The sequence below is a fragment of the Rhamphochromis sp. 'chilingali' genome (genome assembly GCF_963969265.1).
Source record: "Rhamphochromis sp. 'chilingali' genome assembly, chromosome: 12".
Lineage (NCBI taxonomy): Eukaryota > Metazoa > Chordata > Actinopteri > Cichliformes > Cichlidae > Rhamphochromis > Rhamphochromis sp. 'chilingali'.
In genome coordinates, this window is record NC_137939.1 from 8747490 (window position 1) to 8761960 (window position 14471).

General features: G+C 40.6%; 1 protein-coding gene across 2 annotated transcripts in view; it reads right to left on the minus strand.

The window, feature by feature from the left end:
• The window catches only part of celsr3 (cadherin, EGF LAG seven-pass G-type receptor 3), a 124790-nt gene that overhangs the window by 11747 nt on the left and 98572 nt on the right, over window positions 1-14471 (minus strand). For both annotated transcript variants that reach the window (XM_080898063.1, XM_080898062.1), the window contains 8 exons: window positions 11574-11762; window positions 11295-11487; window positions 10319-10486; window positions 7933-8059; window positions 6757-6963; window positions 2593-2767; window positions 951-1063; window positions 392-471 (listed from right to left, as the gene is read on the minus strand). In XM_080898063.1, the coding sequence (XP_080754189.1) occupies window positions 392-471; window positions 951-1063; window positions 2593-2767; window positions 6757-6963; window positions 7933-8059; window positions 10319-10486; window positions 11295-11487; window positions 11574-11762 (1252 nt within the window). The remainder of the gene's footprint in view (window positions 1-391; window positions 472-950; window positions 1064-2592; window positions 2768-6756; window positions 6964-7932; window positions 8060-10318; window positions 10487-11294; window positions 11488-11573; window positions 11763-14471) is intronic.

The following is a 14471-nucleotide window of genomic DNA, read 5'->3' on the forward strand; positions in this document are numbered from 1 at the left end:
AAAGATTAGAATTGGATTCGCCAGAATGAATCTGTGATACACTCTGATGCATACACCAGTCGACTGCAGCATTATATCACACTAAACCTTTATTTATAACACAATAATGACGTTTTCACTATATGTCATCATGATTAGGGTAACAGAGAAATATAGAGACAGCAAAGAGAAACCACACTAATGGACGACAGTAGAAGCACTGGAGGAACTACAGAGCGATTCTTATCATACAGCTCAAATCTGAAAGACTACTTTAGAGAAACTCAGGAATTTTATATAGGACCCTTTGAAGCCTGAAACAGCACAAAACACAAGAAAAGGATTGTACTTTGGAAGGTAGGCTTCAAGGTCACTTTTTTAAAGTGAGAACAGTGTCAAGGCGGACACTTACATGACAGGAAGTTTCTTGGTCTCCTTCTGAGATGGGTTACACGACATCTTGGCTACAATGGTGAAAATGCCCCCATTCAACTGAAAAGTGAAAGATCAATACACAAAACATTTAAATGCATTTCAGCTAATCCACTAAGGCCATTAGCAACGACTAGGACAAAATCAATGTGGATAAATTAGTCACATAGGAGGGAAAAGATACGTTTAATAAAAGCAAAGCCATTCAAGTCTCTGACAGTATAAAAAAGAAAAAAAAAAGAAAAAGTGGATTCACAGGTGTGCTACTGATTACTGACTGTAATACGCTGTAATTATTCACTTTAAAGCACTGCATCAAATTTCTTGAAGTGAAGTTTCGAAAGGCCTGAATGAAATGATTGGGCTCAAGTGGGTCGCCTTTCTAAAATCCATTTGGAGGGCTGCCACTTGTGAATGTTAATTAGGTTTAAACCTATGTTTGCTTGAGGAAGTGCAGGTTGAGATTTCATTCATATCATTTAAGTCTGTGTGCATGTAGAGTTCACTGCCATGTGTCAGACAAACAGAGAGATGTTTACCAGTATGACGATGCCGATGGGACCAGCGAAGCTCCAGATTAGTTTGTCATAGATGGATATCCAACAGAAGTCTGGGTTTCCATAACCCTCTGGGTCCAAACCTACTGCCAGGCCTAAAGCAAACAGATGTGCGGTGAGATTAGACAGATCAGCTCTGTGATGTCCTCTGCTGTCACTCACAGAGAGACAGCAGCCTCAAAGATAGGGAAACAGTATAGGCAGTGACTGCAGGGCATTATTGGAACACCACAACACTTCTATGAATGTTAGGTATGTTTTTAGCTTTTATTAAATGAATATTTTTAGATTTATAAATCAAGGACTTAGAGAAAATTAGCTCCTGAAAGCACGCTCTAAATATTCGATTACATCTTTGGATCTTTCGATTTTAAATGTTAAATTCTGCTGAACTTTGAGCACTAAGCTGCTACGATTAAATGCCAAAGACACAAACCATCATTTCTCTTTTTAATTTAACTTCGTATAACCTATATGACACATTATTCCAAATCAGAGCAGAAATGTTTCACCCCCTGATTTTCAGCTTCTGGTTGAATCATGTGAATCAAGTTCACGAACAAAAATTCACTGACTGTCAGAGTTAGGAGAAGATCAGGCTGTAAGCTAACAGTCTTTTTCTTTACGTTGAGCAGGGATACACCAAAACGGTTTCACCTGAACTTTCTTTCGTGTGCGCACTTACAGCACAGATTCTGTGTAGAATCTGAGGCACCAGTGCTCCATATAAGCACCAGATGTGGTTAGTAGGAAATTTGTGACTTGAACTGTGATATCTTTATCAGTCATGTATCCTTGTTTGGACGAAACTGTCGATGTTTTGACAGGCGTGGCTATTAAGAATATTTGAAATAAATTGCAAAAGAAAAGACAGAAGAAGCCCGAACAAAGACAGATAAACACACCTCACAGCCCGAGGGAAGAGACATGTGCTAAAGTGTGTTTATGATGGTGGGAGACACCCCCATGTGTGTGTTAGTGTGTGTGTGTGTGTGTGTGTGTGTGTGTGTGTGTGTGTGTGTGTGTGTGTGTGTGTGTGTGTGTGTGTGTGTGTGTGTGTGTGTGTGTGTGTGTTTGAAGCCATCCCCAGGTTCTAAAGTTGGTCCTCAAGGAGCCATCTATCTTAAGGCTAGTTTCAAACCCTGTCTGCTCTGGTGATGTGGAGGTTTGAGAGACAGACAGTGACACAAACAGCAACAGATAAAGGGAAGCTGACAGTATGTTATGAGCTTGGATGCAAACTACCAATCTAGGCGTGTGTGTTTGTGTGTGTGTGTTTGTGCGTGTGTGTGAAGGGGATAGAGAAGAAAGTAGAAAGATATGACTTTCTTAAACTGTGTCATGGCAGAAATTGCTTGCATTAGTATCTCTGCTTTACTGTCTCTGTTATAAAATACCACTGAAACCTGTTTAATCCAAATGTCAATAGGACACCTTATCTACACAGCCAGACTCACTATGCATGTATGTGTGTGTGTGTGTGCCTGTGCTCATATAAGAAAATCATTATTGTGCAGCTGTGGCAAGAACAGGGTTGTGACTGTCTGCTTTTACATGGCTGCACAAACATGTTCCTAGGCCATATCGAGGACTGCGTGCCTGCATGTCTACATGACTGTGTTACCTGTGATAATGGCGGGAACGCCCCAGCCAATGGCGTAATAGAATCTCATGGCTCCATAGTTGATGTTGCGTTGCTCTGTTTGCATTCGGTAGATATGAAGACCTTCCACGAACATCCAGGCGAACGTGGACATGAAGAAGTAATGCAACAGGATGGCGACGACCGTACACAGGAACTGAGGGGAGAGGTTTTTTTTTTAAAAAGAGTGATTAAAAAAAGGGAAAGGGGAGGAGCAGGAAATTATAGGTAGCAGAAAGAAAGTGACAAAAAACGATTAAGAGGCAAGAGAGAGAGGAATGAAAGGGGTAGGCTAAGGGGGAAAGGCAGGAAAGATGCGTTAGCAGTGAAAAGACAAAAAAGGTCATTCGTCTAGATTGCATATCATCAGGAATGAATCCCAGTAAAGGCAGGAGATAAACTTCAAAGCCATCTTCAGTTAGATGCTGCTGGTTGGTTTGGCAGCGATACTTGGCTTCCCCATGAATAATGCAGAGCATTAACATTTTGGCTTTCTGTGAAATTACCTTCAGGCTGCATTCAAGAATGGCTGAAGTGGTTTATTTGAACTCTGCAGCCTTTTAGTCTGAATTGATTTGTTTGACCAGATGAGGACGATGCCATTCAAACTCAAGTGGCACTGAATTACAGCACTTTGAAAAAGCAAGTCAACTTCGTCTAAGAGAACTGCAGTGGTGTTTGTTTAAAATCTAAACCAGCCTCAGGAAACAGCTTGAAAATGCACAACTAAATAAGATGTCTGTGGGAACCTGACAGGCGTGTCAGTACGTGACCTTGTAGCCAAATGCGTTCTTAACATACACAAAGACAAGCTGCAGTAATGTGCAAATGTAGATGCAGATGCAGTGATTTACTGTGCAAATATAAATCGAAACATAGTACATGAGGCAAATAAAGATTTTGTATAGTTTTAACAAGCTTTTAAGTCAATATTTGGTCTGATCACCTTTATTCTTAGGCATCTTGTAATTTCTTTACGTAGTCTCCAGGAATAGTTTTCCAGGCTTTATGGAAGACATTCAAAGCTCTTCTTTGGATGTTGGCTGCCTTTTATTGCATTCTCTGTCAAAATGATCCCACACTGCTTTAATAATGTTGAGGTCCGAGCTTTGAGGAGGCCAATCCATGACTGATAGTGTCAGTTTTCCTCCACGATGGAAGCGGATGGATCAATAAGTATAAATGCCAGAAGGTTTGCTTTGTCTCCCAGCGCAGTCTTGAGATCATAAAGGCTAGCGGTAACTCTGGACAGGGCCACTGAATTTCCTTAACCCATCAGCAGCCCCAGTATCTGCTCCTCTGTGTAAAGAGGAACAGGATAAGCACTGCCAGAGCTCTACAGAATGACCTCTCAGAAACAGACTTAATTGTGGTGGCCGGAGGGCCCACTGCCCTCTGAAGGGATCAGTTATTACTGCCTAGCGCCATGGAGCCCAACTGGTATTTGCCATAAAATACCAGAACTGGCAGGTCCACCACTGATGCTCTGTACTTTTAACAGAGGAGAGCGGAGCTGTTGCATAGTCTTTTAGATTACAGTTTAAACTGCAAAGAATGACATCAGATTTTCTTTGATGTCCTCTGGCAAAGTTGTTCAAGTTCACTGAACCCTCAGTTTAATGAGCAACCATCTTTTGAGCACATGTGAGCTTCTACAAGCTCAGATTTTCTGAAATGTGACTGCAATCTGCACTCAACACAGACAAGTACCCCAAAAAGGCCATGTGAGTATTGTAGGTTGACAAATGATGATTTAGACAAACATTTATGTATTAAAATAAGTTTGTCTCAAAGAAGTTAATATAAAATATGACTGTCATATTATCATATATGATAATGGATGAACTGGCCCATTTGCTTATGAAATCTATAATGAATACAACTCAGAACTCTGAAAATTAAGGAGAGCAGACATTTAAGTCCCAGAGGTTAAAAGACGCGCAGTAGAATTTCCAAAGAAGAGCCAAAGATGACACAGAAAAAGCAGCCGCCTTGGCAGTAATACAGCCAGCTGATGAATCTCACACTCCCACACACACACAAAAAGCAAACACTACGAGCCACACACATAAGCATGGAAAGACTAAATATGCACAGGCGCATAAAAACTAACACACAACCGCTGCAAGCGCTGAAATGCTCTCCCAAGCATGGAGTACATGAATTAGAGAACATATTGTTCTGCTAGAAGTAACCAGTCGCACTGTAAGAGCAGTACTGCCGACTATGTGGGGGATAAAGATTAATTAATTGGATTTCATGCTGAGTGAGCACATATTTGGAGTACCCTCTCGACAAGACTCGCTGCTCTTTAAACACACTTTATATAGAAACGTGTGATGCAATAAAACTGAGAGATATAGTGGTCAAAAAAAAAACATTGGCAGAGGACGAGAAAAAAGATAGAGGACTTAACGTAAAGGAAAGAGGACAGTGTGATGTAGAGAAGCACAGAGTGAAGAGCGACAGGAAGCACCCAAGCAGAGGATAAGAAAGAGGAAGAAAAACAAAATACTAGGAGGCAAGAAGAGCTGTCGACATCAAAACTGCAAAGAGTGAACATCTTATGATATTGTTTTTGGCAACAGTTTAAGAAAAAACATGGCCACTGCCAGATACTATTTGAAGATGAATGAACTTGTAAATCTAAATGTCGCTAGAAATTAGATATACACCACAGCCACGGCAAAAACAAAGTACAACCTCTTTAAGATTTTAAGGTTTAAGGTTTTATGCATTGAGATGCAGTAGAAATAATCAGCTCCTTGATTACTTGGTTAATAGATCATCAGCAGGTGTAGGCACCTCTATAAAACCAGAAGTTTGTCTGGTCTGGAGCATCCAACTGTGTGCTAACACCTGAATGCCAAAGACATCAGCATTGATTTTAGAGAAATGATTCTAGCTGCCCATCAGTCTGGCAAGGGTTAGAAGGCCATTTCCAATCAATTGGGAAAAAATAAATACAGTAAGAATAGATGGATGTTGAATCTCTGTCTGTCCAATGCAAAAAGAACTATTGCAGTGCAGTGCGATACTCCATGGGCAAAACATACAAACAAGTCTACTTTTAGAAAAAATACTTATGCCCTGAAGTGTGAGCACGGTCTTTATCAAAGATATGGACCTATGTGAAGAGGATGCTCACAACGGAAGGCTGCTTCCGTAACACACTGGAGGAAAAACAAAGAAAGTATGAGCCTTTGTTATTTAGTGATTGGTAAAAAAAAAAATCAAGATAGTTGCCAATCTTCCCAGGAGTGGGCATGCTCAGAGAAATTGCAAAAAAAAAAAAAGCCCAAGAGCTACATCTCAGACTCTACAAGCATCATGAACAAGTATGACATGTTTGGAAGGCTTGCCAGAAGAAATTCTCTACTCTCTAAAAATAACATGGCAGCATAGCTCAGGTTTGAAAAGCTGAACAAACCACAAGACTTTGCAACGCCCTTTGAATAAACGAGACCAAAGTGGAGACGTTGGCCTATAGTATACAGCACCATGTTTGAAGAAGCACCCCATACCAACTGTCAAGCACAGTGGTGGAGAGGTGAGTATCTGGGCTTGTTTTGCGGTCACAGGACCTGGGCACCTCGCACTCATTGAGTTGACCTCTGTATACCAAAGTATTCTAGAGTCAGATCTGAGGCCATCTGTCCAACAGCTAAAGCCTGTCCCAAACAAGATAATGATCCCAAGCACTACAGCAGAACGCCTGAAAAAGAAAAGAATCCAAGTATTCCAATGTCTGAGTCAAAGGCCAGACTTCACCTTGACTGAAATGTGGTGCCACTTTAGGAGAGCTATACATACACAAATGCCTACAAACCTCAACGACCTGAAGCAATGCTCTAAAGAGTGGTAAACTCCTCCACAACAACGTGAAAGATTGACAAAGTAGGACAGAAAATGATGTCTTCTAACAGTGCTTTTGCAACGTGGCTCCATTATTGTTAAATAAATAATAACTTTTCTGTTCATCACAGGTTATCTATCTAGATATGACAGAAGTTGGACTCTGTTTTTACCATGACTGTACACTGGATAAAGTGGTGACTGACTGTGAAGTGGTGTGAAAAAAGGAACTAAAGCTATAGGCAACAGAAAAAAGATGGATGCAGAAAGCCCACCCCCGCCAGTACATACCTGTTGTTCAGTCTGATTGACCCCAAGCAAAAACACCAGCTCTGATAAAAACATGGCTGCCGCTGTGTTTGAATGGATGCTCCTGGTGTTAGACTTGAGGCCCCGGAGACAGGAGAGCACCAGGACAGTGAGGAGCAGCGCCAGCATGGAGATGCACAAAGAAGAGTATGTGACCAGGGCCAGCGTCTCCAGGTCGCCCTCCAACTGCTACTCACAGAGAGATGCAAAGGAGGGGGGTGAAAGGAAGAGGAGGGAGAAAACTTGTTGAAAAAAGAAACTTCAATCCAAGAAGATGAATCGTTACAACTGCATTGAAATGCAACATCTCTATCTGAACTCTCCCGTCTGCCGTCAGTGTGAACTGACAATATTTATATGACAACCAAGTATGCGATCTATAGAAAGAAATCTAATGAAAGGTAAGTACAAGATTAAATCCCTTTATTAAAAACATCTAAAAAATATATTTTTCTTGAAGCAGTCAGGACAAAAAACAGAGGAATCAGATGACAAACCAAGCTAGCTAGTAGACCAAGCTTATCTGTCAGGAGAAACTAGATTATAAAATCAATTCAGCACGTGCATTTGCCTCCTCTGGAAGCCTCTGCTGCCGGCAAACATAGCAGACACCACCAGAATTTCATTTGGGCAAACTGGGCTTCCCTGCAGCATCTCAAGTGAGTGAGAATAAGATACCCCACCATACCACCAGACTAATGATGATGAATTACTTAATCTTATATAACTGTTTCCAGTTTGGAGAAATGGAAATCGTCAAGACAATGATGTTTCTGATTCCACACGCTCCCTTTCTCGAGATCTGACACATCTTCAACTTAGTATGCTTGGGAGCGGTGGGTAAGGGGTTTTACATTAAGCTGTGAAAATCTTCTACAACTGTAACAAGGCCTTTCTTCAGCCTTCTGAATGTCAGTCAGGATTTGTAGACATTTTTCCCCTTTTTCCCCCCTTCTTCAAACTGGGCAATTACCAGCTGACACTGTTAAATGAAAAAAAAATGTGTTGGGGCAAAGTGGCAGACATGGTGAAGTAAAAGGTTCACTTAAGGGAAATGCTTGATTACTACAGAAAGGGTCAGGGAACGAGAGAGGATGAAGACTTATCTTGATTTATCTTGATTAAAAGTAAGTAGCTCTTGACTGACTGATCACTAACCTCTCTTTGCGAACTGTCCATCAGCACGCCAAAGGTGCCCAGTCTCTGGCACTGACAGCGCACATGAGACGTGTTTCTGTACACCACCATACAGTCTCTCACCGTCCAGCAACCTCCCATCTCATACCTGCAGGGACAGAGACGGAACGAGGAATAATAAGCAACATTTCAAGAAAGATGTCCCGCTGCTGTCCATGTGTCAGTTTTTCATAATTAATAGAAGTCACATGCTCTCAAAACAACACTCGGTGGACACTTTATTAGGTACACCTTGTTAGTGCCAGGTCGGACCCCTGTTTTGTTTTCAGAACTGCTGTAATTCTTTGTGGCACAGATTCAACAAGGTGCTGGAAACATTCCTCAGAGATTACACGCGAGGAATTTAATTGCTCTTGTGAAATTAAATTATTTGCTCTGATTAGTTTTTGCTCACGCATTTTATATGACATAAAAATATTTCCATACATATTGACATAGCTGCTGCAGATTTGTCAGCTGCACATCTCCTGTTACACCGCATCCCAAAGCCATTTGATCCCGCTGGATGCAGCCATCAGAAGATAAATACACTGTTGTCATAAAGGGATGGATCTGGTGAGCAACACTACTGAAAGAAAGTTGTGCTGTTTAAATGATCCTCAGCTGGTACTAAGGGGCCAAAATGTGCAAAGACTATATCCCACACCATTAGACCAGCAGCAGAAGCAGCCTGAAACATTGATCCAAGGCTATAAGATGGGTCTATCCTTTCAATATCCTGTTCTTAGCTGACAGGAGTGGCACCCACTGGGTGTGGTCATTTGCTGCCGCAGGCCACCATTTATTGTTTGTCTGAAACCGGCCTCTCTTCTAAATGAGACATTGAGTCTCAATGGGATTACCTGTATAAATAAAGGTTAAATAAATCTGCTTCAAGGTTGGACATACTGTGCATTCAGACATGCTCTTTTGTGTACCTTTCTTTCAGTGAGTGGATATTTCAGTTACCTTTGCCTTCCAGTCAGCTCAAAGCAGTCTGGCCATTCTCCTCTGACCTCAAGGCATTTTCACCCAAAGAACTGCTGCTAACTCAATATTTCTCCTTTTTGGACCATCTTCTATTAAAATCCTAGTTCATCCTGTTGTGTAGGTAACAGTTTGAATTATTCAGACCAGGACATGTGGCACCAAAGACCACACCAGGTTCAAAATCACTTAAATCATCTTTCTTCACTAGTCTAATGCTCAGTTTAAACTTCAGCAGGTCATCTTGACCACGTCTAAATACCTGAACGCATTGAGTTGCTAATTAGACTTCTCTGTCAAATATGTGTACGTCAGAAGGTGTTCAGTGAGCATTTGAAATAATCCTTTGGCTAAAGTGGTCTTGTATTTTAAAAGCAGATCAGGCACTCCCGTCTACTTTTATAATGGTTTAGTATGGTAGTTTTTACTGTGGTAAAGATAGTAGGCTACATTGGCTTCATTATATGTGCTGCTAAAAAAAATTAAAGACTTTTTAATCAGTGTATATGATCAGGCTAATTCAACTTCTAGGATATTGGTATATTTTCTGACTCTTTCTTAATTTTTGTTTTTTTTGCATTTGACTTGAGTCAGTGTCACTAGTGGTAGGATGAGGCGATACCTTGAGCCTACAGAGGTTGCACAAGTAGTCCAACTAGGATGGCTCATCAATACGTGCGATTGCCATTGAAAGTTTGCTGTGTTTCCAGCACAGTCTCAAGAACATGGAGGAGATTCCAGGAGTTACTATAGTTACTAGTTACTATCAGCAGGACCGGTATCTGCTCCTTTGTGCAAGGACGTATAGAATGAATAGAATGAGAACTGCCAGAGCTACAAAATGCCCCAACATTGTCAGCCCCCCACATCAAAGCACATGGGGGTCAAACAAACTACTGAATATCATTTTGAGTTCCTGCAATGAAATTTTGTCACAATGGACCAGCCTGCTGCACAAGTTTTTACTTATTTACTTATTTTCTGGGTTTCTTTGGATTGGACCATTTCTAGTTCTTGTTCTTGTGACTTACAACAGTGGACACTTCACATTCTTATTGTTAAAACTACATCAGTACTTTTCCTTCTGTGAGAGGTCTGCAGAAAACACAGAGCAGCTGCCTCAACAGCAGTGCAAGAAAGTCTGAATAAAGATATATTTTATATCTTAAAGCCAACAAGACAAAACCCAAAGTCATCATATTAACTTCAAATCTGAAGTTTAAGATATTTGCATTTAGCAAATTTCAAAAATGACAGTTTGATATTTCCAAACTCTACACAGTAGTGTATCTTTTAATCACCCAGTGACATACCGCAATACCCTGGACTTCAGTATCGACAGTATCAATACAGTGCGAAACATCGCATGTTATGTACTCACGGGCTGCTGTGGTTCCATTGTACACACAGAGGCTTGCTGCGATTGGCCGTCTCTAGCAGCTTGAACTCCAGTAAGATGGGTTGCTCTAAATGTCCGCCCACAAATGTCTGGTTGTTGTAGACAGAGATAGTGACCACAGGGGAGTTCATTACTGGATGTCTGGGAAGCCTGAAGGAGAGACAGTACAGAAGTTACAACACATCCTCCAGATCAGACAGAAAGCAGAGTTTGATATCCTGGTTAGGATGCTAAAAAAGGCAGAGACACAGTAACCAAAAAAAGAGACAAACCGAAAAAAAGAAGAGTGTGTTTTGTAAACCAGATAAGACACAAATGACTGATTATTGACACCAACTGAGAAGTGGACAGCTTGTTACTCGGTAATTAGGCCCAGAGGAGAAGTGGGGGACAGCAGAAGGGAAGAAGAGAGAAAACAAAGTAAAGGCAGGATGATTAAAACAGAGAAAAGATCGCTGGAATTAGTCCTGATGCAGATACTCTGCTGACCTACCAGTGTTCCTCATATGACTATGAATTCAATTAGCCACAACTTCTTTTAATCATTTATTGAGCAAAGATGCCAAACATGTCCTACTTGCAAAGATCTGATACAGTGTTGCGTGTTTCATATGTGTCTTTCATGGTTGCGCATACAAACAAGCAACCTGAAGATGTGGGTTTGGGCTTCAGTGATGGATCTTTTTCAACCTTTTTTCCCACTTTTGGAGACTAAATGATCAATAGCACAAATTATCGTCATTGGATCTTTTTTATACACATATATATGTAAAATCCTGGCATGTTGATGCTAGAATTGAAAGATAATGATCCCCATTTAATGATGTGATGCTCACGTTATTTAAAAGCAATTTTTGCAGACTGATTAGCACCAAATCAAAGACATACGAGCATAAATCACGAGAAGTTTTTGGAGTTGCAGTAATGAGATTTTCTTTAGTGTGTTTCAGATTCCCACCTCACTCCTCGTCTGTCTGTGTGGTACTTGGGAGGAAGGGCAGCACCCAGACTTCGGTAAATGAGCAGGATCACGATGGTTATGGGCGGCTCAGGCAACGCAGCAGTATGTTTTGCTGCAGTGTATTCTCCTGTCTGATTGGCCGAGATACTGACAGGCGCCGAAGCGGTGTTTTGAGGATCTGAGGCTGAAACTGAAAAGTTTGAGTCAGAATATGTTTCTTGGGTTCAGCCCGAAACACTGTGAAGGTTTTTATTCAGTGTGTGTGTCTGTTCTTACGTTCTTTTTCCGTCCTCTCCTTCTCCTTCCAGTTATGCAGCCGCTGCCGTTGTGGCACCAGGGCAGCAGGGGGCAGTATCACATGAGTATAGGGATCCCACAAAGCCTGACCACGAAACAGGGTGGTGTGGTAGCGTGGGAAACGCCTCCGCACATGGGTGTGGTTCTCCATGCGGTCCAGGTTCATAACTGATTAATAAACATGCAGCAACAGACACATATAAACATTTTTTGGATGAAATTCCCACAGATGTTGGGTAATTAGGGTAATTATGTTGTTACATTAGCATAATATGACTGGTTAAAATAACATGTATCTTACACTTTAGATAGCAGCAGTGATGCATTCGCTTTCTGATTTTAAAAGTATGTTAAAAAGTGGAAAGATAGTCCATATCCTGATTTTAAGCTATGCTCATTGTAGTAACTTTTATAAGACAAAGTGTCACAATCACAGCAAACCAATGTCACTGGTCCCTATTTCACCATATTTTGGGTGTCGCATGTCACAAAGAAACATGTTACTGTAATTGTATTACATTTTTCAGTAACACAGTAATGTAATGCATTGCTGTGGACAAATGGACAGAAGAAAAACTCCTCAAACAAACACATTTTTTTCATCCTGTCCACTTGCGTTAAAATGAGCTCCTTTCAGTTCGTGTGCAGGAGGAAAACAGTGAAGTGATTAACAGCAGAGATATGGAAATTACTTTTACTTGCAAACAACTGCATTACACTGCCTACAAAACTTTAGCTTTTTGCAAGCATCTGCACAAATAGCACACTAACACAAAGCTAGCCAAGAACCCAAACTGGTGATAAACGTGAGTGCATGCTGACCCCAGTACAGCAGCCAGAGCCTGATCATCAACACGTAACAAAGACAGTGATGGGCAGTCCAGCTTACAGCCTCCATTTATAACTGCTCATATTTCACTGTGGTGATTATTTTGAAGTCTCTTTGGGTTCGTTTTAAAATTTTCTTTGTGTAGGAGAAAGTAATGTAATGAGTAGTGTAACTTTTTACGTGCTCTGGCAAATAATTAAGTAACATACTGCATTACTTTTAACAAAACTAATATGTTTAAAAAAACCCACCAACACTGCATATTACTTTTTGCAATGGCTGATTAACTGGAGCAGAACTGAACACACTGTGCTCTCTACAACACCTCTTAAAAAACATGTCACTGTTGTGTACAAAATAAAGTGTCTCATCTTAAACTTGTCCAGTTTACAAAAATGCATCCATCAAGAAGAAGAATAATGAAAGAACCCCCACACTGGGTCATTACCTGGAAATAACCCTGAAATCATTATGGGATAAACTGTCTCCTAATAATACTACCCGTGATGTTTCTCTTAGTACACAAACTATATCAAGAATATTCTCCAACATTAAGCTAACTGACTAGGAAAAAAAAGTAGGAAAAAAAATTAAATCCAAGCAATTAGAGGAATCAGAAGCTTGATGGGTTACTTTTACATATGCTGACCTCATTATCTCAAACTTTGGACATATATGACCATCTAACACTGCTTTGCCAATTAAAATACAGAGCAAAAGCAAATCAAGCGCCCCCTAAATTAGTGCCTGACAGTGTGTCTGTATGTGCCAATCACAGGTGTTCCATGCACCCATGAGTAACACTCCGTTGAAATTCAAATTTCACTTCAAATTCAAATCAACATTCAACCCCCTGGAAAAACACCGCAAACTGCAGCATGATGAATGCAGGACAAAGAAAACAAGGCAATGGTTGCTGACGCGACTCATTCAACATCAGCTCATACATCCATAAAAGCAGCCTGTGCATCCATCCAGCTCACACTGACCAACTGAAATCACCAACACGGCCGAAGACAGTAAGAGTAACGAAGGCTTCAATAACATTGTCGACACACTGGACAAACGATATGCTATTTTCCTAATTATTTTATAAAGGCAATATGAGTTTTATTCACATCCATCATGCAGGTACAATGAATGGTGTATATGTACAAACACATATTTGTCTGCAAATGGTAGTTTAAAGAGATTAAAAGGAATATGACCTCTTGATTTAATTTTGTGTTTTGGTACAGTTTAATTTTTTTTTTCTTCAAAGAGCTGCACTGAATTTAAGGAAATGAGGAGGAAAAATTTTGTTTCTGTGCAGAGATTTGTAGAGATGTGAAGATGCTGAACCAGTGTTCTGTTTATTCACTGCAATACTGGACAAAATGACTGTGATCATCATTTTAGCCATAATCGTGCAGCCCCAACCAGCACTCTTATCTTCTTCTGTGCCATTAAGCATCAAAGCAGCTTGCGTGCCAGACCCGTGTGACCTTGAGTCAGTAAAAGTAATACGAGACAGCTCATACAGCTACTTGATTTATCTGTTTTATTTAAGTTTAGCTTTTCCTCTTTGATTCAGTCATAGAACAATTGTCATTTTTAGCTGTGTCATTAAAAAATATTTTTTCCCCTATGGATTAGTGAATCATTAGGTAGCGAGAGAATATAAAAATTCCCAAACACGCACACAGAGTGGAAGTACGTCAGCATGGAGTGTTCAATAACGACGAAACATTTGATCCAGCAAACAGCACTCAATCTGTTGGTGTGAGAGGCATGAGAGTTTATCCGATAATATTCATGTAAAGTGGTTTATTTGTTAAATAAAATGTAAGAGATTGCAAATATGGGGTTTTACTGCCAGCATCATCAACAAAAGCAGCAAAAATCGAAATTAACCGAAGGCTAACAACCCATCAAGTTCGTCCACGTCCTCTCCCATGTTATTCATTTTTACCCGTTTAGCTTGGAGCATCAGCCACGTGTTTGTGTGTTTGCTGGAGCGAAAAAATTTGCGTCAGTCATGTTTCTCATTAGTGTTGCCTTCACTGCTG